A 27,029-nucleotide genomic window follows, 5' to 3' on the forward strand; every position below is an offset into this window, starting at 1 on the left:
ATTATGTATTTTAATTTTATATTTGAATGTTATTAAAACAAAATCTGTTTACAGGTTCTGAAACCAACAAAAAAGTCAGTTCAATGAACTATTATTCATACCGCCTAATGATTCGGGAAAATGCAGATAATCACATATTGAAATGTCGGCGATTATATCACAAATATGTTGATGACATGTATGTTAAAATTGAAACGGAGAGATTAACATTCATCAGGTTGAATCAAACCAAACTCCGATCTGAAGAGTATATTCACCTTCGAGATGCGATTAATACTGATGGAAATGCACAGAATGTCGGTCGGATGACTATTCTTCCAGCAACATACATCGGAAGCCCTCGGCATATGCACGAATATGCTCAAGATGCCATGTCGTATGTTCGTCATTATGGTACAGCAGATTTGTTCATCACATTTACATGCAATCCGCAATGGATAGAAATTAAGCAGGAGTTATTACCTGGGAAATCATCCATTGATCGTCATGATATTACAGCCAGAGTCTTTAGACAAAAGTTGAAATCTTTAATGAATTTCATCGCAAAACATAATGTGTTTGGTGAGACACGCTGCTGGATGTATTCTGTGGAGTGGCAGAAACGAGGATTGCCACATGCACACATTTTGATTTGGTTGGTTGAAAAGATAAGGCCAAATGAAGTTGATGCAGTGATATCAGCTGAAATCCCTAATGTACAAGTAGATCCTGGATTGCATGAGGTAGTTATCAAAAACATGATACATGGTCCCTGTGGAACTCTTAATCAAAATTCACCGTGTATGATGGATGGTAAATGTTCAAAACGATATCCACGGACATTAATATCGGAAACAATTACTGGTAATGACGGTTATCCATTGTATCGTCGCAGATCGACAGCAGACAATGGAAAATCAACAATTGTCAAATTAAATTAACAAGATATTGAAATAGATAATCGTTGGATTGTTCCATATTCACCCATTTTATCAAAGACATTCAAAGCACACATCAACGTTGAATCTTGCCATTCAGTGAAATCGATTAAATACATTTGCAAATATGTAACCAAAGGGAGTGATATGGCTGTGATTGGAATTGGTGCAGGGAATTCTAATGATGAAGTTACCCAATACCAAATGGGCCGCTATGTCAGTAGTAATGAAGCAGTTTGGCGAATATTTTCTTTTCCTATTCATGAGAGACACCCTTCTGTTGTTCACATAGCTGTGCATTTAGAAAATGGACAAAGAGTGTATTTTACAGCACAGAACGCAGTACAAAGAGCTGCTCAGCCACCATCTACTACATTAACCAGTTTTTTTGAGACATGCCAAAACGATGATTTCGCACTAACATTGCTATATTCTGAAATGCCAAAATATTATACCTGGAATCAATCCTCAAGGAGATTTATACGACGGAAACAAGGAAAACCAGTTCCAGGATATACAGATGTATATTCCACCGATGCGATTGGCCGGATTTATTCAGTACATCCAAGCAATGATGAATGTTTTTATTTACGACTGCTATTAGTCAATGTACGTGGCCCAACATCATTCCAACAGTTACGAACTGTTGATGGTGAATTGTGTGGATCCTACAGAGAAGCCTGTCAACGTTTGCAATTGCTTGAAAATGACGCTCATTGGGATCAAACTCTCAATGATGCTGTAATATCATCACACACTCATCAAATACGAACATTGTTTTCTATAATCATATCTACATGCTTCCCATCAAACCCAATTGATTTGTGGATGAAGTACAAAGATTATATGTGTGATGATATTTTGTATCAAATACGGAATAGAATGAGAAATCCAAATATACAAATCAGTGAAGAAATTTACAATGAAGCATTGATTTCAATTGAGGACATGTGCTTGATAATGTCAAACAAACTATTAATTCAATTAGGCCTGACCGCGCCCAATCGTCCAATGCATGACGCTTTTAACCAAGAGTTGCATCGAGAAAGACTGTATGATCTCAACGCTTTGAAAGAATAAATTCAAACAAATCTTCCACTGTTAAATGAACAACAGAAGTATGTATTTGAAACTCTTATGAAAGTAACAAATGATGAAACTGGAGGGATTTATTTCTTAGATGCACCTGGTGGTACAGGAAAAACTTTTTTTATTTCATTAATATTAGCAACAATTCGCTCACAAAATAAAATTGCACTTGCACTCGCTTCGTCGGGAATCGCAGCAACTTTGCTTGAAGGTGGTCGAACAGCCCATTCAGCACTAAAATTGCCATTAAATATGCAAAGCAATGAAACTCCAACCTGCAACGTTTCGAAGAACTCTGCAATGGCAAAGGTTTTGCAGCAATGTAAATTGATTGTTTGGGATGAATGCACGATGGCACATAAAAAATCTTTGGAGGCTTTAGACAGAACCTTAAAAGATCTACGTAGCAATAATAACCGATTTGGTGGTGCAATGATTTTATTAGCAGGAGATTTTCGTCAAACATTGCCAGTGATTCCACGATCAACGCCAGCTGATGAACTCAATGCATGTCTAAAGTCCTCCAATTTGTGGAAACATGTTAAAGTACTTCATTTAAGCAAGAATATGCGTGTCGAGATGCAAAATGACCAATCTGGAAACATATTCTCTAAACAACTCATTGACATTGGTAATGGCAAATTTCCTATAGACATGTTGACGGCTTGCTTTTGCTATGACTATAAACAAGTCCCAGGGGCAATCATTAAGTGTTTGTGGTATTAATCTAGAAAACCCATGTTTCTCACATGGTCAATTGTATGTTGCCTGTTCCCGTGTTGGAAAACCATCAGATTTGTTTATCTATGCGCCAGGTAATCAAACAAAAAACATCGTATACCACAAAGCAATATAATGATAATAATAATAATAATTATGATTCACATGATTAACAATAAAGCGATTACTTACTTTTCAATCCTTATATATGTTTTATTTAATTATTTTTTATTCACAACGCCCTATCACCAGGGTGATGGTTCTGTTCAGGAGAATTTTTTAAAATACGTAGGCACAAAAACTGCCACATTACAAATCTTTTTGACAGGACGAAGTCTGTCGGGTCAGCTAGTATATTAATATATTGAGACCAAAGCAATAGATAAAATATAACGTAAAGGTTACAAATATAAAATAGTTTGGTTTCTCCAAAATAAAATTTAATGTGGGATAAGAAATTAATGTAAATAATCAAATATTTTATTGATGTGGTTTGAAGTCAAAAGAGTTTCCAGATTTCCAGGTAAATTATGTCTATCTCGAATAGACCTCACATGATTGTGAAACATGTCGGACTGTAGTTACTAGTCCACAATAATCATACAACGGAGGAACATCGTCAGTCATAAGATATGAATTTGAGAACTGACAATGCCCGATCATTAGCCTATTTAACAGTACCTGCTTATACCTATCAGTAGATAATGTTATAGAAGCAAAAAAGTCTTGCTTAATAAACCACAATTTATTATCGCCCTCTAGCAAGTCCCACTCCAGTTGAACAAGACTATCCATTTTAGTCATAAAAATGTGGAACGCTTCACGATTTTGCGCATCATCCTTGCGCAGGGGCCATGCTAATCTTCTGTGTATGGTTCCAATTTTGTACCGCCGAAGAGAGTAGAATAAGCTATTTGTCGTTATCTTAATTAGCTACGGTTTTAAAATTAAGTACCTAATCAATGATAGACGCCTTGGTAACAACATAACAGACGCTATGTCACTGTTTTTAATATGCAATGCGATTTATTTATAACCTCACTGAACTGGATCAAACGGTTTTACTTTATTTTAATGTTTTGACTAAGCCATCATTATCTAGGAACTGGAGATTCTGTTATTTTAAGCCCTTGATACCGTTATCGACATTTTCTGCCTTCAGGTCCTTATGCAGATTATCGAATATATAGTATGCGAATATTCCATGGAGTGTTAACAATACCTCTCAGTACCTTGTTCTGGACTCATTGTACGATATTTCTATTGCTCTGGCTGGTACAACCTCAGAGCCCTAACCTTAAGTTTACACTTGTTTAAAGACTTTGGTTCTACGTTGGTAAAGCAAAAACTAATTATATACTGACAGAGCAGAATATCTTCTCAATGATCAGTAGTTATTTGGGAAATGCATACTAATGCATTAATCCCGTAGTCGCCTTGCTTGTGTATTAATGCAAGTACAACAGAACAGTAGTAATAAAATTGTAAATTAAGATTGTACTATACGATACGATATCATTATCTAATGTAAGATATAATTAATTTAAAAAATAATTAGTATAATTTTTATACTTCTGCTTGAGTTCTTCACATTTTTTCTGAACATGTGAGTTAAGCACCTGAACTTAACATCAAGGAATCATACGGAACTACTTGCTGATTTATTACTGGCTTGTGCTTGATTGTAATTGTGAATTTATACTGACTTTTGATGTACCATTTTTCAGTCCTGCATAACTTCTGCAGTGCATTGCAGTGCCGTCTGCATATCTAATATTTTCTTGAATATAGGCCTGCCCTTTCACACAATACTTTTGCGTGTGTCTAAATTTTTGACCCTTTTTACACAGCGGAATTAAATTTGACCTCTTGATGGGAACAATTTCTAGCGTACTAATTTTTGAGTTACCTTAAAGATTTTCCCAATGACTTCATTATTAGTAAATGTTAACATAAACATATTTAAACGCAACCATTTGTCATTTAAATATGAATCCAAAAAAAGAATGGTAAGAATATTGGAGAAGTCAATATTTAATGTCCTCAAGAACAGAAACATGCCGTAGATAATGAAGATCAATGTCCTCGTGATCTCCAACCAAAATCTCAATTGGTACCAGAATGAAAGCCTCAAGATTTCAATCGGAACTACGGACTGTGGACTTTTTCCTTTAGTTATTTCAGTTACTTCAGTTATTCAACTTTCCTGCCACATTTTGAGGAAAATATCAAATTCAAAATGGCAGCCATAATGAAGTATACCTGCTGAAGAGAAAATACCTTTAATACCAAAAATATTTTGTTTTGGGAGCGGCTTTAACTCACTAAGAATATACCGAAATAGTATAAATTAATTAACATTGTTTAGACAAACCTTTTTTAAACCTCAATGACTAAATTATAAACTTTCTTTTCAGTCGCCGTGTATATATAGAACTATATGTATTCTGAAGGCTGTAATTGTATATATATATATATATATATATATAATATATTATATATAATATATTATATATATATATTTTATACATATATATTATGTAAAGCTTTTCAATGAAAGCAAAAATAACAATTAAATATAATTAACAATTAGCCGATAATAGATAAACAATCGGAACCTGTCCCCGAAATTGTTATAAATTAAGATCCACTTTACTCTCACAATTTGAAAAAACCTAAAAGAAGAAGAACCGAAACAATCATTATCGTCCTAATTTATGCACAATCGTGCCATTCGGCTTACGTTCATTCTTCGGTGGTTCTGAATATGCCCATCCAAATTCCTTATTGCCAGTTAGATAACAGTTATCTGTGCAATTATGTTGCATTTCATTTCGGTCGGGGTCCCTTTTCTTTTCTTCTGTTCTTAATGGCGCATTCGAAAATGTTATAATAGCCGATTCGGGCGGCTATAAAATAGCCGAATTATCGGCGACCACTTCGGACAACAACGGATATAAAGAAATGTTTTTAATGATGGAAAAAAGAACGAGATGTAGAAAAAGAGGCGGGAAAAAAAGGAACGTCGGATGTTGCGTGCGGTTTTTTCTCTTTTCGGGGGACATTGAGAGGTCGTTTAACCTGTGTCGATGATATCACCTATCGGCGAGGTTGAACTTGTCTTTTTATTAAAATTCCAATTGCCTTTTTTAACATTTCTTCTATAAATAATACGAAAAATACCATATACATATATGCTTTCTTATCTTTTTAGAGAATCTGTTAATGGCCCAATCCCCATAAATTTGAGGTTTTGATATCATAACCATAATAATTGAGTGCCCATTTTTATCACAGAAAAAGTTCACTATCCAAAGAATGGCTAACTTATTAAAATATATCAGTTATATCAATTATATAATATATAATAATATATATATATATATATATATATATATATATAATATCATAAAGCAAAATGCCCTTGAAATTATAAACATACACAACGTGGGGCAAAAGTCCCGCTACCGTTGAAGCAATTTCCGCAGTGCCAGTAATGGAACGATAACTTTCAATAAATATTCTCATTATTTCTGGTCGTTGTTAAGGCGTATATTTATCCACAATAAAATATGTACGTCTACACAATACAATGGCGAACGCAAGACTAAGCTAAACGCCACACAACCAATATGGCGCGCAATCAGAATAGAATAGTAGCGGGACTTTTGCCCCATCCTATTTTAAGTAGTCAGTAGCCGTAGATACTAGTAGATTAATATTGTTTTCATTAATTTGTTGCCAATCTTACCAAAACTTTTTAAATATATTTGCTATTATAAATAGTCCATATTAAAGCAAAATAATTAAATTAAACTTAATAATTAATTAATTAATTATAATTTTAAATTTAATTAATTAAATTTTTAAATTAAGTCTTTTTTCTTTTTTTACATGAATCTTTTAAAACAGAAATAAAAACATATCAAATCAAGAAAATCTTATAAATTTAAATTTCAATATTTACGGTATATGCAAGCAACTTATGTTTTCTGGGAAGGGTTAAGCGATGATATGAAATCAACATGATGGGTTGTCAACTCTAGGTTTCTATCACAGAGAAAATAGAGATATAACTTTACAGGCGATTTTGGAGAAATGTTTCGAGCTATCCAATATCTAGATCTCACTATTTTGAACTTGATACTACTTTTATGCACATATAGTAAAGAAAAGCAGCATCGAGTTCATTTGAAAAAGTATCTGACTATCATTAAAAATGGTTTTATAATATTAAAAATCCCGAACTGACTACATAGAGTATGAAAGAAATGTATGATCGTTACCGCTTATTTTGTTGTTTTAAATGTATTCATATTAATGCAAACAGGAGGTATTCTTTTATTTGTGTATCAACTATTTGATAACTGTAATTTTACTAAAAGAGTAGCTCTTGAATATAATCCTTTTAAGGGAGGAGTAACCGTAAGTTCAATACACTAGGAATTGTAGTGCAAAATGATTCAGTACCCAAATAGGGCAATATTTTATTGCCCAACTAAAAACAAATGTATTAAATTGCCAACAACTAAAAATTTAATAACTACTTCGAAGGGATTCATTTCTTTAAAGGATTTTTTGAATAAGTATCCGAATAAATATATTGATTTAAGGGTACATATCCAAGACAGTTTGGACACATTTTTGGATCCATTGTAGCTCATAGATTCAGGAATATACATCCTTGAACAAGTGTGTTTGAAAAGGCATTTAAAACGTTCATTTTTCTCATCTTATTCGCCTTGTGGAAATGAAATTGGGAAAAAGATCAAAATGGTTTAACAAGGAGAAGAACTAGATAATTTACGTTTTTTACTAACGGGGGATATAGAGTTTATCCAAAGATCCCTATTAAGTGTTATCTCTATTATTCTATGAGTTTTACATCGTTCTACAACTTACAACAATATTAGTACATTTGGTGCGAATGATAAAGTAAAGTAAGTGTAATATTTGTTATATCAAAGTGTCAGTACAGTTTCATAATAGCTCAGACGATGACTAGATTCAATAACTAGAAGTTTACTTCATTCATGCTGCCAAATTTAAAGAGCATCTATTGATATTGAAAGAGTCACTTTTTTATCGTTCACGAGATATTTTATTGTTAAAATCGCACTATTTTGTTTCATTGTCCTTACTATTATAGTTGCAGCCTATCTAGCGTGTTTGTTTTTTTTTTATCTAGGAATTACACGTTAATTATAATTAGTATTAACGTCTGAAGTAAGTCGACAACTTATTGCGGCTTTACCCTAGCAAGGCCTGTTAGCTCGGGTGGCAGGGTATCTCTAGTGATTCTCTTCCTATTACCCATTATACATGCATTATAATTAATGTTACTAGTATAAGCGTTTTATGTTGTTGATAAATAGCTATTATTTAGTTCTCTTTTTGATCTCCTTTTTTATTTAGGATTGTAAATTGTTATCTTGTTTTCCCCAAATAAAATTTAAATGTTATAGCTGAATTTAAATTTAAACCTACAGCTATTTAAATTAGTAAAATGACCATAAAATGAAACAAAATGTTTTAATCCTCGATGTTAGATAATAACCTATATAAAATAATACATGATTATGGGCCGACAAACTTACCTTAATTGATGTATCTTAGATCTACCGGTTTCTTTTGAATACACTTAAATATCAAAATAACTAAACTGACCAATTATGCAGTTAACATCAACTCCACCACCCACTCCAATCGACAACCTTCTGTTAATAAAAAACAAATTTTATCTTGAAGATGACTCAATTATTTTATGACGTCTGATAATAATTGTACAATGTTCATCGGAATTTCCCTCCAAATTGGACACCTCTTTAGATGGACAATCAAACGAGGTCGACATAATAATGAAACAATATCATAAACAATAAAATAGGAATGCCTCATTCATATGCGGATTTGGTACGAGTACTTTGGGAAAAATTAAACACTGAACAAAGGAATCTAGTAAAGATGAATAATATATTTCATAATTCTGAAAAATAAATATATTTTTGTTATATTCAGTAGTTATGCAGATTACCATCTTTGTATGTTATCTAGCAATACTTTTTATTGAGGAAATATGGTTAGTTGGCTAGAGGCTATAAAGACATGTGAATTTGAGATTTTGTCCAAACACATTTTTGTGAACGATAAAACCAATTAGTAATAATGAGATGATGTAATAGGTTAAATGAACTTTCAATGAGCTCATCGACCTGGCAATTTTTTGCAATAGATATAAGTAAGTCCGATATAGCGGAAACAGAAAAAAACTATAGCAAGTGTTTTTTCATGTGTAAATTTTAATATGTTTAAGACAATATCTACATCAGTACTTCAACATGAAATTGTGATGTTAGTATATGGGCGGATGTAAACTTTTTCTATTTATATTTGTTGATCCGATATCTGGTACTTCTGTCCGACTCGAAGGACCATGTTGAATTACTTAATTAATTGTTAAATAATTTCCGGAATGCTAGTTCAATAAGGACAAAAATAAGTTGTTCTTAAATATGTCAGTGATTCACGAAACTAACATCAATTAGATCCTGGGTATTCGTTATCTTTCTTTAAATAAAAGTAAACTGTTTCGTAATTGCTTATATTACTTATCTAACATATACAGTTACAATATAACGCAACACTATAAAATACTTGAATTATCTTCGATCATACGGATTGTCGTGAATATATTCATGAATATTTTGCGAATAGCTACCGTGAATGCTTTCGAACCTCTCTTTTTCCAGATTGACCAACTAGAACCAAATGGTCTTTTACTGATGTAGCTTCGGGTTCGGGATAGAGAAATTTTGCTGGCAACAGAGACCCTGGGGTACGACAGCGATTGTTGTACTTGATTTAACTAACCGGGTTTTTGTATGAGTAGAGATTTGATCAAGTTGTTTTACACTGAGCATGTTCGTGAAACTCTTCACGAAAGAGATACCTGATTTAAGGTGACTGTTCACGTTCCTCATAAACCATGGGGCATTGAGTAACGCGCGGACTTTTTTTGGACTAGAACACTTGGAATAGTGCAAGTTGTCTCTCAGAGACGTACCTGTACCACACCTGTGCTCCGTAGAGTTAGACTCGAACGGACTAGCATCTTATACAGAGTCGCCAGAAGAGTGGGAAAAGTAGATTATATACGCCATTGATGTTGCTTTCATTTGAACTGACCACTGGAACCTACGGTCTAACTGAAACCCGAGGTATGATACCTTCTGGAGCCAACGGATGGGGACTTTTTCGATTTGGAGTTTTGCTCGGGTTAATCTGCAGCCGCCATAATTTGTACCACGCAAATGCCTGGTTGAGTTGGACAGCTTGCGAATCAAGAGATTTCCAAGGTCGAGGAACCAAGGTTCGCCCTATTTAATGTGGTGTGTATGTCACAGCCACTCTGAAACTATACGGTATCTGGCAATCACCTTTTCTTCGAATCAATAGTCTACTTATAAGGATTTTTTTCCTTTTCCAAGTAAACTAGAGGCCAAGCAGTAACAATAAAATGTTCTGCCAGAGAGACCCAAAATATATTTAGCCATTTAACAATGATTCTAAAGTATTACTCTGACATCCTGAACAATATTAAGATTATTCTAACCAACAGAATAAATTGTAAAGATTGTCGATTGTTAAATGCTAAAATATAACTTAGCGTAACATTGTTTGAATTAATTGTTGATGTTGATTTTCTAATAAAATTTCTTAAATTATTGCGTTTTTCATTAAATAATATGTTTCCAAACAATACAATTACATCCTATTGAAAATAAATATAGTAAACATTTAGAAGTTGAAAATATAATATAAAAAATAACTTCAATTTAAAATTATCATATTCAGGGTTATCAAGTATTTTTTAATTCTCAATAGAAATAATCGCATTCATTAATTAAAGTTACGATCAAATAATTGTAAATCATGTTAGTCGAATGTTGTGATTGTTGAAGATTTATTTTATAATGATAATGCTCAAATTATATATTTATTTTCATCTTGTATTTACTAATATTCACCAGTGAATGTTTCACTCTATCGAACTAGCTTAAAGTACACCACACTAAACGGGTCCAATCAAATACAAATTTTTATATTAGCAAAAAAACATTTTTTATGCTTATTATTGGGTGTTTGAAAAAAATTATTATAAAATTCACCAATTCGGAAAAGATCAGCCCTTATCTAGACTCTCAGAGTTAACTAAATTGCTCTTTAACAAATTTAATCGATGGAATTAGTTGCTACTACAGCAGAAACTATTAGCAACAAATTTCTTCTAATTAAAGAAGAATATCATAAATTTCCGCAAATCGTATTTGGATTGGTAAAGAAACATATGCTAGTTACAGACTACTAAATGAAACATGGTAAAAAGAAAATTTTAAGGATAAAGTTTGAGCTACCCTCTCTTGTCAATTGGGCAAAATTATTACCACATGTACCGGAATGTCATTACCGGTCCTTACAGAAATTGTCATTACAGATGTCGCTAGGACTATGCAATGTTTTGATTTCACATATATGTCATTTTATTCTACTGACATCAAGCTTCAAAACTAAAGATGATATATTTCTCAAAAGTTATACCGTGATAAATTTATACCTATTTTCAAGTTTCGTGTCTGATATGAATTTGCGACACGCATAACTTTTCTTATTTGATCAAAAGAAAAAAACTGCTAAAAGTCATCGTTCGCTGGTAGAAACTTACGGTGAGCTTGCTCTAACCTTAAAAACATGTGAGGCGTGGTTTCAAAAAATTAAAAGTATTGATTTCGAAGCGCAAGTCAAAGAACGTGGTGGCAAACCGAAATCATTAGAAGATGCGAAACTGCAATATGATGATGACCCAACTCAAACTCAAAACCAATTGGCAGAAGCGTTAAATGTGGCCCAAGAAATGATTGCGAACAATGGAGTAAATCCGAAAGATAGGAAGATAGGTAAATGGAGAATCGAAAAATCGTCTGTAAAATGTTGCATCAACTGTATAAGTCATTTCTACATCGAATAGTAACGGGTGATGAAAAGTGGATTTTTGAGTTTTTGAAAACCCTATAGACAAAAATCCTGGTTATCAACTGGCAACACGATAAAGCACCATCTCATGAAGAAATGCTAGCCAAGGAAGCCTTAAAACCCATCCAAGTGGGACATATTGTCGCACCCGCCATGTCCTTCATACCTTTTCCATCAGAAGGGGTTTTCTATCTATTTTTTGCATCAATGGGACAGGCGCTTACATAGCAGCACTTCGTTAATTTCGAAGAAGTTAAAAAATTGCTCGTTTTATTTTTAGATGCATCCATAAATTGCCTGAATTTTTTTATGTAGCTTTTTTCCATTTTTATTATTTTTTGTGCTAATTTCAATAAACGCTATATACTTCCCATAAATATTCGAAGGATATATTTATTTCAAAAATAAACTTAAATTTTGCGTATCACTAAAAGAAGTGTGTTAAAAGTAATCAATAGAAATACCTAATGGAATTCCATCTCGAATTATTCGGTTATAACACATTAATTACCGTAATCAGCGCATTTGTTACGTTAATTTTTCTTAAATTAATGCATATCTTTCATGAAAGCACCATTAAAATTGATGGTTCATCGTCGTTCTTTTAGGCAATACAATTAAAGACGATATTAACAGGCCGCCCGACCCTCGTTTCAAAATCAAGTTCTGTCGTTTTTTATCAGCCTCGTTCCCCTTTCAACAGGTCCGTATCCCATTTCAACGTCCCAGGACATTAGCGAAAACCGAGCCGAAAAGCATGCTCAATAGACTCTCTCGGAATATTTAATGGAGAACGGAAAAAAAAAGTTCGACGGGCTAATCTGGCCTTGTACAATTAAGTGACGATAAATCTGCGTAAAATCACAAGCTAGAGCTTTTAATAAATCAATTTGCTGGTGACAAAGCAAGATACAAGATCCATCCATCACGGTCCGTATCAGTGCACCAGTTACCGCAGAAGATTTAATTAAAAACGAGAGATGTTTTTGTTTTTACGTAGTGATATTTTGTCATCGAATCAAAGGTAGGTACATTCAAAATGAGACGCTTCATTTTTCAGCGGTTAAAGTTTTAATTTGTGCGGTTTCCATTTTTCTGCTGGCTTTTAGCAAAATCATTGCGATTTATATCATATTAGTTAGCATACCGATGAAGTGAATCATTCTGGGTATTTTTCCAATTCAGGATAAAGTTCGTATCGATCTTTTGTTTTTGTTAATACTTTTCTTCTCAGGCTAAAAGACAAGTATATAAAACTAATTATAAAACAGCGATCACATAATATCTTTTAACTACTAGAAATCATTCAACCAGTGATTTAGTAAAAAGCAAAATTACTGAAAAACGAGCAAAAAAATCATCAATTAGAAAACAATATTTCAAATACAATTCACGTCAATATTTTTTCACGGTTTTACCAATATGGGATTTTATCTTCGTTGGTAATTCGTTTAAATTTTTATAATTAATTATCTTTCTAACTCAAAATATTAAACATAGAATATAATTTTAAAGCATTTTTAATAAAATGAATTATTTTAAAGTACCTAAAAACACAAAGCAAGTTTAATAAAATCACTATAAATGTGAAATCTTATGACAATCCATTTAATAAGCACAATAACATTTAACACAAAAACAACAAAAAAAAATGTTTAGGACTCAATAAACAACCTATTTTAATGCATATACACCTGACGAATTCAAAAATCACTCTAAAAATAACTGGCTCATTCATTTTTCTCTATATTCCCCGTTTTTATTTTCATTTTTCGAACCTGCACACCAGAAAAATTATATACGATGATACTGTTGCTGTTTCTATACCCTTGAAATCTTTCATATACGAATATTCGGAATGAAAATTTTATTCAAATTAAAATTCTGCATGTTTCTCTCCCAGATATTATTAAAAATTAAGCTATTTGATTAAGATGCGAATATCATGGAGATGGAGAACAAAAGGTGAAGGAATTCCTTCCGGATTTGTGTGACGAAATCAAATTTTAAAATGGAAGGTGCAACAAGTAGCTGCGATAAAAAGAGTAATTTTGAAACTAAAACACTAGCATTCTGTGAGAACATGGCCTCAGTGTACTATTGAGAAGTAAACACTACATTTTACTATAGAGTATTTTAAAGGCTAGAAACAAACATTGTTGTTATATTTTTGTTAAAAAAATATGCTCAATTATATTATGAGAACGAATGGAAGATGTAAAACGACCAATAGTTTTTGCTATGTCTATGGTTTGGCTACAATATACAAACCATATGACAAAAAAAAACTTCGTCTCCTTGATCTGATATCTGACCTATTTCACAGTAAATTAGTTCACTAATACTTATTCTAGCCTAATTTTATGAAATAAAAGTAGAACATAAATACAACGTAGAAAAAATATAGCTCAAAAGACCTTTAATATCCCATGACCCTAATTTTGAAGAAAAATATAATCAACCAATCTGTGTGCCAAGCAGGGTTGAGTCATGTAATCTCATGCGAAATATTAGTTTGCCAGAAGATAAGACTTGTAAGATGAAGGTTACAATAATAACATTTTCTGAAAAATAATTTCAGGATTTCCTATGAGAGATAAATAAGACGATATAAAGAGCGGTCGATTTTTCTTTTACAAATCAACTAATCTGATTAGTATTTTTCAACAATTGAGAATGTAAATACTATTGAAAAAAGAACGCACTTTAAATGTTTGAGGATATCTAATTAATATTTACGAAGCACTAAACCAAGAACTAGAGCTAATAGAATATTTTTCTTCTTTGAATTCATTTTTCTTATCCAAAAATTAATAAGAATAGAGCGACCAAATAAAACAAACAAAATTTTATATTTTTTTAGACACTGCATTTTTTTTAAAGAAATAATTAATAATTAAATAATTTTAATTGTAATTATACATCATATTTCATTTAAACATTATCACCATGTCTCTCAATATATCGTATATACAAATTTAATTACTTTTCTATTATTACATTACTACACGGAACGAAACATATATAATTACATACTGAAAATATTTATAATGTTCCCGGCTATCTAGCCATTAGGAACCCCGCATTTTCGAATGGGGCCGTTATTTCTTGAATAATGAACCGCATTTAATAGGAATATATGTGTCGATTTTTCAAAACTGCCGCGGTATAATTCAATAAAGTAACGCTTGCAATGGTCAATTTATGCACCAAGTGCGAAACGACAAATTAGAGTGTGAGTTATGCTGCCGCCGCAAGATGCAGCTTTTATGACACCAAAATGATCATAAATTATCTATACGAATTACATTTATTAATTTTGCAGAGAATTTATCGTGTCTATATTTTTGTATAGAAATATACTTATTATTATGCATTATTACATTATTTTCATTTCAAACATGTAACAAAAAAGTAGTTTACCAATACAATATTGTTATTTATCCATATCTCTTTACCATATTCTCTTTCATCTAGATAAATTTTTCTCAGGCTACCTTCAATATAGAAATTATTTTAGAAACTACAGTTAAAACGTGTTAAGCCAATTTCCTGTTTGAATTTCGAAATCACCATTTAACAATCGACCAATTATATAGAGGAGCAGGTGGTTATTGAAAAGGAAGATATAGATAAAAAATACTACCATGCAATATCCCTAGGTATCTTATCGGCATTACACAAGATAAGCAAAACCGCTAAACCACCACGAAACTATCATCATTAAGCGACAGTCAGTAAGATCAATAAATGGACTAAATATTGTAAACAGCTGATAATACAGCTTAATAGATCAAAATATGATCAAAACTTAATTATATAACTTGAGGGATCCCCAATATTTCAAGGAGAATCAGCACAATACCTCGACATACATCTCAAAGCATTATATTAAACAAAAAATTGAATAAATCGGGCTGAAAATCAAAGAACTGTCTTAAAATATTTCCAATTTGACTCAGGATTATATAAATTAGTCTAGTCACTCAATTATAAAATATATTTGGACTTATGGGCTGCAAATATCGACATTGAATTAACGAAGTTATCCAAGATTTCTATTTAAAACATAAAAGAAGGTTATTAAATCACAGCAGCGTGGAGGTAATACAGAACAGGAAATCAAACATTTCAAACGAACCAAATCACACGAGCTTGTACAGTGCAGATAATTGTTGCTGACAAAATAACTAGTGTTGGGAACAATCGACTGAAATCGACTATCGACTGTTCAATAACTGACTACTTTTTACTATTGACTATTTCAGTCGCTATTTTTGGTTCGGCTGTTTTTACTAGTAAGAGTTTTCAGTCGCTATTTTCTTTCGACTTTTTACACATCCACAAAACATTCAGTTTAAAAGTAATTCTACTTCCTTTAAAATTATATTATTTATTACGTGATAATATATTAATTTTTTTTTCTTTTCTTTTTTAAAGTTATCACCGGAATGAATATATATATACATTTCTGTCCCGCTTTGTAAATATAAAGACATTTAAAATTAACTAGTCCAAGCATTTATCTCCATCCTTTCCTATCTTACATTTTATACAGACAAGAATTCGTACATCTTCGTCTGAGATCACGAATGGAAAAAACATTCGAACCGTGCATTTAATAGTAATTATTATTTTCAGTCGCTATTTTTTTGACTATCGACTGTTTTGCGACTATCGACTGTTTCGACTGTTTTCAGTCGATAGTTTCCAACGTTAAAAATAACCATTACCACTTCGGTATGGGTGCTAGTGTGTGCTGTCTGGATGATGTATCTACTTTATCATGGTTATATTTGTTGATTTTAATTTGTTAATGTCTTCCTTTAATGTGTGCCCATTTTTAAATTGTATATACACTCTTTACACTTTTAGTCCCTCTTGTTTATGTTTTTAATTTTATTTTATTTATTATTTTATATATATTTTATGTCTAACCTAAACACTCCTCACCTTATATCAACACCCTACTATTTTATAGTTGTGAAATAACGACATCCGTCAAGTCATCCATTACGCCATTTTACACTGAAATGTACACCTAATTGATACAAAATATACATTTGTTACTATTGGTATTTACCATACTATATTTACTATTGGTTTTCTAGGAGGTTAACGATACTATTCTATAATCTCATTTAATATTTTCTTTGAATACCACTCCATTATAATTGATATTCATTTCATCATTATACCATTTGTCTCTTTCAAGTTTATTTTGACCTTGTTGATTTGTCATGCACGGCTTGTACTTCTTGGGGTTATATTCATGTGTCAATACTATTATCAGGTATGTAAAGATAAAATAGTGTCTTAAAACAATAACATATTAATAAAACATAATACTGTTTTTGAATTGGTAATCTTGAACATTTCTTGAGATTTATTTTCCATAGTGCACGAAAAAACGTGATTTAAACGTGTGTTGTCAGTGTTTTAACATATATTTATTGTAAATATTTTCTACATAATAATCAATTATTTTAAATGAAATATTTATTATATAAATAATATCTGTATACCAACATATACAATAGAACAATAGAACTGTTAATTTAATGAGATATAATTAAGTGTAGTATTGTTATCATAATTTTGGAAAAATTTCTTACATGCATTTAAAAACAAAGAGAAATAGCAACAAAAATATATTGTAATAAATAACATAATTTCGAAATCCTAATTACAACAATGTATATGGTTCACTTAATTGTTTCTTTATATATTATATCATATCGGAGTATTGAATTGAAAACAGAACAAGCCACCCCCAAAAAGACACGGATCAAAATCCGAAACTATAATAATTACATCCGATCGTTATTAGTGGCTTACTGAAGAATATTTCAGGCCCTACTGCACCTAGAGCAGCGTCTCCTGCGTTAATTAATTAGATGAAGATGAAGTTAATAAATGAAGCAAAATATCTTAATAATTCAACGATTTTTAATATAAAAACGCATTAAGAGAACACAGATTATGAATAAATATGTAAAAATGAAGCTCAGAACTATTAATAAAATAATTAAGTAATCTTATACAAGCTGTAATTTATTAATAACCTTAAACATATGAACACTTAATTATATTATTGAAACCAATTAATAAGCCATAGAAATAATTTTTAAAATAGCCATTTATTCAAGTATTTATTCAATTTATTGCAACCATAGACTACAACTAATAATATTATAATCAGTATAATCGATTCTCGAAATGAACATTTTAAAAACTCGAAAATTTTGATTGAATGTCATAACATTACTTTCATTAAAATTATATTTTGACTCAACAAAGAAAAATAGCAACAAAAATATATTGTAATAAACAACATAATTTCGAAATCCTAATTACAACAATGTATATGGTTCACTTAATTGTTTCTTTATATATTATATCATATGGGAGTACTGAATATAAAACAGAACAAGTCACCCCCAAAAAGACATGGATCAAAATCAGAAACTATAATAATTACATCCGATCGTTATTAGTGGCTTACTGAAGAATATTTCAGGCCCTACTGCACCTAGAGCAGCGTCTCCTGCGTTAATTAATTAGATGAAGATGAAGTTAATAAATGAAGCAAAATATCTTAATAATTCAACGATTTTTAATATAAAAACGCATTAAGAGAACACAGATTATGAATAAATATGTAAAAATGAAGCTCAGAACTATTAATAAAATAATTAAGTAATCTTATACAAGCTGTAATTTATTAATAACTTTAAATATATGAACACTTAATTGTATTATTGAAACCAATTAATAAGCCATAGAAATAATTTTTAAAATAGCCATTTATTCAAGTATTTATTTAATTTATTGCAACCATAGACTACAATTAATAATATTATAATCGGTACAATCGATTCTCGAAATGATCATTTTACATACTCGCAAATTTCGATTGAATGTCATAACATTACCTTCATTAAAATTTTTGTTTGACACTTCTTAAGTTACGTTAACATAATCGATCTTATTTAAAATATATCAGTTGTTAAAATCGATATTTTTTAATGATAATCATATAATTCATAATTAAAAACTTTAATATAGATCATTTCACTTCACATCGAATGATTAAAAAAGTATATATTTTTCAATATGCTTTTAATTTCTAGAATAATATTATAATTTGGTAATATTTCTTATTTTCATTATAGAGTAACATCATTGTCTGAGTTTATGCATAAACAAATGATTATATAACCCAATTCAATATTACATAAACAAAGGCCAGTACAGATAACAATAATTCAAGATAACAACAAGGCTTTTTATAGATACTTGATGGATATGGACATTTGCGGCGATAAAAATGACTAAAAGGGCTATACGCGAATATTTTTCGGTCAAAAATATCCATAAATTCTCTTAACTACCACTTATCCTTCCAACTTTATTACATAGGTGGCTTTTTCGAAATGAATTGTTGATTTGTTGCGACAAAGTAAATTGGAAAGGCTTCCTGATCATCAGCGTTGCAATTGTCAGATATGTTTAGAACTTAGTTTATGTCGTAGTAGGCGTAATGTAAAACATAATATAATTTTCACTTTATGCGCGTTGAAACATACCATCTACTCGAATAAAACGGTCATCGGTTCATTGACAGCGAGATAAAAGCTATAAATTAAACCATGCATTAGACTTTTCATGTGTCAGACTTCTTAAAATTTAACATCTTTTTATGGTAAATATCGTTGACAAATCGAAAAAAAAGTTGTTTGGCTTGCACGATGCAAAAAAACTTCTCGCAGTGTGTCCTGTTTTTAAACGATTTAAAATGATATCATTCTAACGTGAAATGATTCTTTTTTGGTCGCCATATACTATAGGAACAAGAAACATAATGTAGTTTTTGTGCATTGAAACTTTTATTAATTATCTTGAGTGACATTAAGTAGTCTACATTAAGTAAGCTACAAAGTTGTCGGTCCAACTTATTAAACATTTTTGAAGAAAAACAATATAAGGAAGAAACTTATATGTAATAACATTTCTACGAGATTGAATTGAAATATTCTTGACGACGAGATTACTGTGACTAAAATGCATAAAAAAATGTGTATATAGACGAGACATGGATATTTCAAAATGGAATGTTGTGAATGTTATTCATGTAAAGACAACAAAAGTTGATGGATAAAGGTAAAAATTAGAACATTTGATTAGGTTTTCTTAGTCATCATATTTTATTGGTAATTTATAGCAGATATATTGTTCCTCATGCTAGACACTGGAATGCTTGTATTCCTGAAGCAGAGTTAATGTTTTTTTCCCAGTCCAAGACTACCACAGAGAAGTATAACATGTTTTTGTTATTCTTTGAAAATCACCTGTTAAAATGATTGTTACGGATAATTCACCATACACATAAAAAAGTTGGAAAAGATCACAACAAGTAGTTGTATAGAGACTGTAATTATGTAATAGCTTGCTAAAGATAAATTATATTTTAAAGATGCCATGTTAAAAGATGAGCTATTTCAAATTGTTACTCAGTAAATAGAAATACAATGTTTTTTAAAAAAAGATCTGAAAAGGATACGTTGTAGATTAATTAGCAAAATGGCTTGCTACTATATATTGTAGCATATTAGCATAATGAATATGCTTTAATTAAATTAATCACTATAAAATGTAATCAAACATTGATGTAGAATATTTACTTAGAGTTAATAAAGAAAAATAATTCTTGGTTTTATCGATATATATTTTAATATTAGTCATTAATAAATAATGCAACAAAACAGCATATCTTATCTCTTAACACAGTTAAAATTTAATGAAGGGAAAAGCTAACGATAAAATGATTTAACATAATTTTGTATGATTATTAAAATTATAATGAGAAAGTTATTTTGGCATTATATTGCATGAAATAAATTTCTATGGATAGAATGAAAAATGAAACTTTTTGTCTACGAATAGAAACAAGCTATATATTTTTAACGTCAATATTTTTAAAGGTAATAAATTAATTATGCTAATAAAGATTATCCTGAATTATTTGTCCTATCTTAACTTTCTACGTTATTAATTATAAATCCCCATTACATAAATTAACCAATATGAAAACACTAAAAGCCACTTCAGAAATGTAATAATAATGATTATTTTCGGTTTATCATATGAAATTCTAAAAAAGTAAAAAAATTAAACATCTATAAAAAAATATTTAAGATTATTTGGTAAAAAAAATTAAAATTAGATTAAAAAATGTTATAAAATCTAAGAAAGATTTCTCATTTTTTAGTTCTGTGTATTTATTCAAAATCGAGTTAAGAGGCTATATTAGAAATATATAAAACAATTAAAATACTGCTAAAGAAGAGAAATGAAAACAACTGACAATGAAAAGCGATGCACATAGTTCGCAATTCAATTGAAGATGATTTAGAAATAATTTTTCTCAGATGTTTACGTATTTACTAGATATCTGCTGTATAGCCTAAGCAGTATAAAAGCTGTAAAGCATACTGCATACCTCTTCTGAATTTCGAATAATAATCTTTCACGATTTCTGATTAGACAATGGACAATATTTTCATTGAAACACAATTTATTTTCTGATTATAAATATAGATAATAAATATTAATAAAAGACTCTTAGAAGAAAATTAAAGATATTAACTAAAATGATAATAATTGGGATTAATTCATTGTCCAATTTACAAAATAATAATGATGTAATAAAATGATGATAATTTGCCAAAATAAATTAACATCTTTATTTTGGAAACCTCAAGGTTCAACCAGTTTAATTCTTACAAAAGAAACACTTACATAAACGCAAAAGGCATTCCACCATCATCCCAATGTGCTGCATAATGATTACGCAAACAATATCAGATATCGGAAGACGATTTACAATAACGGTGCCCAAAAATGCATTCGGACGACAGTGGCCTGTTTGGTGGATCGCTCATTGATTTTGACCACTCATTATCAAGGAATACTTGAAAGAACCAGTTTTTATATGGACAATAACAGTAATTTTGCCTGTCCATCGGGGATGGTCATTTTCGTACCGGTTGAATTGGTCAATAAGATGTTTTTTCTGATGGGTGAAGAAAAGAATTCCTCTTTGGTTTGGACCGTATCAAGAGTAACGGTTACCATGAGGACATAAATGGAGAGAATAATGTCGTTTCTTGTTTGTAATGGTTTTTTAATTATATATATAGTATGTGCGATGAACTAATACTAAGAAGCTATTTTTATTATTAAAGGAAATTATACTGAAGAGAATATATATGTAATATAAGCATAGACCTAATTGAATTACACCAAAACTAAAATGTTTTTATGATAATAAAAACAAAAAATAATATGCCTCAAATAATGATAATTGCAATCCAATGATATGATGCCTCAAAAATGATAATTACAATCCAACAGAGGTTCGCAGGAAAAAAAATAATTTATTACACTTTATTGATTTAAACATTAAAATGCTAATTTGAAGAAAATTTACAAATTACGTTTTGGATAAAAAAGATAAATAGTGTAAATAATAAAAGGTGTAGCGCATATGTTCAGTCAGATTCGATTGAAACACACATATCAACATAAAAAAGTAATAAAAATAAAAAAATAAATATATTAAAATCTGTTGACTTATATCACTTATGTATTTATTTCACCCTTTTTCCAATTATTTTATTATTTTCAAATATTATGTCTTTTTAAGCCTTCAAAAGAGGCGTTTATTTCACTGATGACCCCTTCATTCGACCCAAATCTCTTACCATTTCCGATTTCTTCAGGTTTAGAAATAGAAAATAGTCACAAGAGACTAAATCTGGGGAATATGCTGGATGAGGTAGCAGTTCCTAGACTAATTTATAGATTTTTTCTATGATGACTATACACATGTGCACTCATGACGATTGCTTTGTTGGCTGAGAAGAGCAACTTTACCCTCTTTGGTGCATGTCCACCCGGAGAAACTCACAGTTTTGATTAGTCCTTGGTCTCTGATGATTTACTATTTATCGATGTTTTTCCATTCAGTTTTTGAGAGGCCACACGTTTGTGCTTATGGATGAAGGACCCAAATGTTCATATAAAATATGATTTACCCGCTAAGTTTATATGCGTACAACCTCAGCCGCCTCATGTATTCGAATAGTTAATATGATTTCATGGGCTTCATCGCCGATTTCTAATGTGACGAACTTTTATGCTGGTACAACCACAACAGAATTCAGTGAACCATTTTTTACCGATTTAAATTGAGTCCCCATGGAATTTATCAAGCCATTCCATGGTTTCGATGATGTCTTTTGAGCAAAAAATAATGCTTATTCAGCACACAAATATTACGTTTTTAAGTTATCTGCTGTCAATCGCTGTCAAACTAAATGACGCAACAGAAAATCTCACAGTAGTCTATTAATAGATGGAACACATTTACATTTTTGCATTTGCATTTAAAGTTACTGATGAGCGGGAAATTCAAAACGGCACTGACTTATCAAGCTGTCCACTTAATATTATTATTTTCTGATCGATATTATAATTTGGAAAACTAAATTACAAACTCTCAAAGCACTAAGTAAGTTGGTATTTAATTATTTATTTAATCAATGTAAAAATTATAGAACGATATTAAAGCCTCATTTCTAGCTTTCGTTCTAAATCAATAATTGTTTGTTACTTCAATTGTTACACTGTTTGTCATAATAATATCAGTCACTTTTATGTAAATATTTTGAATTTTATCTAATTATATTTCATTACAAATGGTATTACAGAAAGGTTAATAAATATCACGAATTCTTATACTAATTGTTATCATGACACTATTCGATTTATTAAAACAATTTAAACACACTTGGTCAATAATTCGACTAAAAACTCCTTTAAAAATAGCCAGGCTTGAAATTATGTCAGTCAAGGTTGTCACCTGTTTACGTTAACCAGATAATGTTATTGTGTTAATTATTATCGGAAATAACAGGAACAAATTCTCCATTCTTTTACGAACATCACATATAATAACTGCGGTTGAGAAAAATTTAAATAACAAATTCAGGCTGATTCATTATCATCAGGGTCAACGATCGACTTTTTTTATTATTCATGATTACCAATATTGGGTTTCACATTTTAGTTTCGAGAATGACTTGACTGGTATTATAAACCCACCAACCTCCCTCTCCATCTCTCCAGGTGAAAAGAAAGAAAAAATAAGAGCATAATCAATCACCAACATAACAAATGAAGGGTATAAGGTAACGAACCTTTTACCTCCATTGTACCTGATGATCCTCTCCTTTTTTTGCATCGGTTGGTCCCAGATGATGCGATTTTTTTGATAATGCAACTAACCATTTGGGTTGAGACGAATTTTTTTTCTCCCGTTCTCTTTTTCTTTTTATCTGACCGTAAAAGATTAGTTACAACATTAAGACGAACGTTAATTCGTTTTGGTTTTATAGCAATAAATCGCCAACAAAAATTATGAGATTATAATGCCAACTCAGTGTTGTTCAGACTCCGTTTTAATATATGATTTAATATATGATAAGTATTTCGAATAGAATGGTGAGCAACGAAAGATAGCGGATCATTCAAACACACGCTGTACTGTAAATTGTTATTGACTATAAATTAATTTTGAGGGATCTGTATTAGATAACATAAATATTGTTACATCGCATCGAATATTTCTGTAACTATAATCAAAACTCTTTTATCGGTCCTTTCAGTATTACAGTCTATCCAGAATAGCAGTGAACTCACGTCATTAATATGTAGAATGCATTGCCTAATGCAGTTTTTAAATTCGTTTTAAGATCAAACAATATTTTCCTTCTCATTTTATTACAGTTAAAAAGAGATACAATGCTATCTGATACGTTTGAAAAAGTCATTCTTGACAAGACGCTAATAAAAAGAGTGTTAAGAAAACAAAAGTTGATGGAAAAATTTAAAACTTAGAATAACATTTAATTAGGTTTTCTAAATCATAATTTTACTTTATAATTGATTGCAGCTATATATAGTTCTTCATGCTAGGAACACGCTATATCGCCAAAGGCTGTAATTAAAGACCATCTTAAAAAGTGAAATATTTCAAATTATCATTAGATAAATATATATAAAATATTAATTGTATTTTATGTAATTTACTTAGATCCGAAATAAGATACATAACTAGTAGATGGCAGAGGGTTGAATAATATGGCTACAGAGTGTAATGTATTTCGCCTTATCATTGCATATTCAATCAAATCGAATTGTTATCGGATGTGGCAAAGAACTACTATGGTAGACATGAAGGTCCAAAATGATATAGAGGCAAGAACTGTTTGGATATGGGGAAATGATTGTCTACAATAATACCCTTCGATTTGGATGAACTTCACCAGACACACAGAAGAAGAAAATGACAAATGGTGAAATTGTGAACAAGTGTTAGATTGTAAATTAACATCTTCAGCAATTCAACACTGACAATACCAAGACAAGATAATGAGAGTGTAAACAACTAAAGGCGAGAATACTATTAATAATGGATACCTGTAAAAATAGTATTGTAGAGTGTGAAAGATTTTTCTGAATATATATGTGCGTATTTGTTCAGAATATATATGAGCATTTCGCTAAAATACATCACTGTTTTGCAGATATCGTAAAAGCATTAGGGAGAAGGCAGTAGTTAAATATAATTCTATCAAGAAAAATATACAGAGGTAGTAACAGAAGAGACTAAGGAGAAATGCAGTAATATCAGAATGTTTTGGTAAGGAAACTCAGCAACGAAGGAAACAAAAACAAAGCATAAAGGGTAAGCATGTTATCCAATGAAAATAAAATACATTACTTCGATGTACAATTATTAATTAGGTACGTTAAGCCTCCAGGAGTTGCTATAGGTGGTTTAGATAAAACTTCAATGTAAATATAATAAAATAACTCGTAACCTACAAACTAGTGTGGCTGCTGAATTAACCGTAATTTAGTTCCTATAATATATGCTTTAGATGTACTATAGTATTAAAAATAAATGATATTTTATAATATATATTTTTGTTTCGTATTGTATTTATGGTAGAATGTTGTTACATATCGAAGCTAAAATAAATTAAATGTCTAAAATGTTAACGTTAAATGCGGCAACGTTGCACCCTTTTGACGTAATAAATTGAGCTGACGTGAGTTCCCTGCTTTTTTGGTTAGACTATATGTCTCATTTTACTGAAGTTTATATATTTTTTACAATTTCGAAAAGTTGGGTAGTCCTATAGTCCTAGTTGAGAAGTAATAAATAATGCTAAACATTTCTGAGTCTTATTATGTAAATTGAATAGCTCTAATTATAATTTTAGATAAAAATATTTTCGATATGATCAGAAATGATGAATGAAGTTGGCAATTTGACCAAAACGTTTGAGAGAAAATGATATCCACTGAAATTAAAGGTAATCTATGACATATTGTTTAAGCAACAATTTCATATTTATACTATAATATATATTTATATTATAATATATATTAACAAATAAAATATCAAAAAAGCAATAAAAACCAAAATTTTAAAATATAAATTGTGAAGCATTAATTAATAGTATTAGATTATTTTGGATAGAGAACAAGGTATTTTCAAATAAGTATCTTATGTAGGGATATGGAGTCCCAATTTTAACTGTTATTTCGGAATATTTTCACGTATATTTTTCGTGGTTGGTGACTATCGTTGTTATTATAAGGGGAACTCTTATTTTTTCAAGTGGTTATTTTAATTCTTCTATTTTTCACCCGTGGCAGAAAATTCTAAATTAATTAGTTGCCAAAATATTGACAAGCTGTTAAATAATAATTAGAAATGATGACCTATTAAGCCAGTTTTTTTAGTTCTATTATAAAAAATAGCCCCATTCAGGAAAACAATATAGTTTTTTAACAATTGAGCATCATGTACTTGATACGTGCTTTTTTATCCTACAATTTGTTTCTTCGACATACAATACTTCGATATAATGGGGTGTGATGTATTTTAAAAATTTATCAAAAGGAGTTATATATTAAGATTTATATAGACTAATATTACTACTTCATGGGAGCTCTGAATAATGCCTAAGTCTTAGCTGGCGAATGATCAAAGTCGACGTCAGTCCAGAAGAAATCCTGTTTGAGGTTACTCAACAAGCTAACAAATAGAAGCCTTGGTAACGAAATAAAGGAACATTCACTGTAACAATCCTGCGTACAAATAATTTTGGTGATACCCAGACACGTTTCCAGATG

General features: G+C 30.5%; 3 protein-coding genes and 1 pseudogene across 7 annotated transcripts in view; 2 read left to right on the forward strand and 2 right to left on the reverse strand.

The window, feature by feature from the left end:
• The window catches only part of LOC143206623 (uncharacterized), a 419,549-nt gene extending 418,625 nt beyond the window's left edge, over positions 1–924 (forward strand). For both annotated transcript variants that reach the window (XM_076419235.1, XM_076419236.1), the window contains one exon: positions 55–924. In XM_076419235.1, the coding sequence (XP_076275350.1) occupies positions 55–920 (866 nt within the window). In that variant the 3' untranslated portion in view covers positions 921–924. The remainder of the gene's footprint in view (positions 1–54) is intronic.
• Positions 1–27,029, reverse strand: part of LOC143206622 (uncharacterized) — a 100,792-nt gene that overhangs the window by 71,540 nt on the left and 2,223 nt on the right. The window contains exon 1 of one of the 4 annotated variants that reach the window (XM_076419232.1): positions 8,324–8,445. The exons of the other annotated variants lie outside the window; for them this stretch is intronic. The gene's annotated coding sequence lies outside the window, so the exon portion shown is untranslated. Of the gene's footprint in view, positions 1–8,323; positions 8,446–27,029 lie in introns of those variants that run through there. 4 annotated transcript variants of the gene reach the window in all.
• On the forward strand, positions 1,054–2,188 carry LOC143206625 (uncharacterized). Its single transcript, XM_076419238.1, has 2 exons — positions 1,054–2,035; positions 2,098–2,188. Exon 1 carries the CDS (start codon positions 1,065–1,067, stop codon positions 1,995–1,997), a length of 933 nt encoding a protein of 310 aa, XP_076275353.1. The 5' UTR covers positions 1,054–1,064; the 3' UTR covers positions 1,998–2,035; positions 2,098–2,188.
• LOC143189390 (uncharacterized) lies at positions 3,531–3,628 on the reverse strand (annotated as a pseudogene).

This window comes from Rhynchophorus ferrugineus, unplaced genomic scaffold (assembly GCF_030347505.1).
Source record: "Rhynchophorus ferrugineus isolate W39M unplaced genomic scaffold, kcgeb_rfMv2 rfM1, whole genome shotgun sequence".
Lineage (NCBI taxonomy): Eukaryota > Metazoa > Arthropoda > Insecta > Coleoptera > Curculionidae > Rhynchophorus > Rhynchophorus ferrugineus.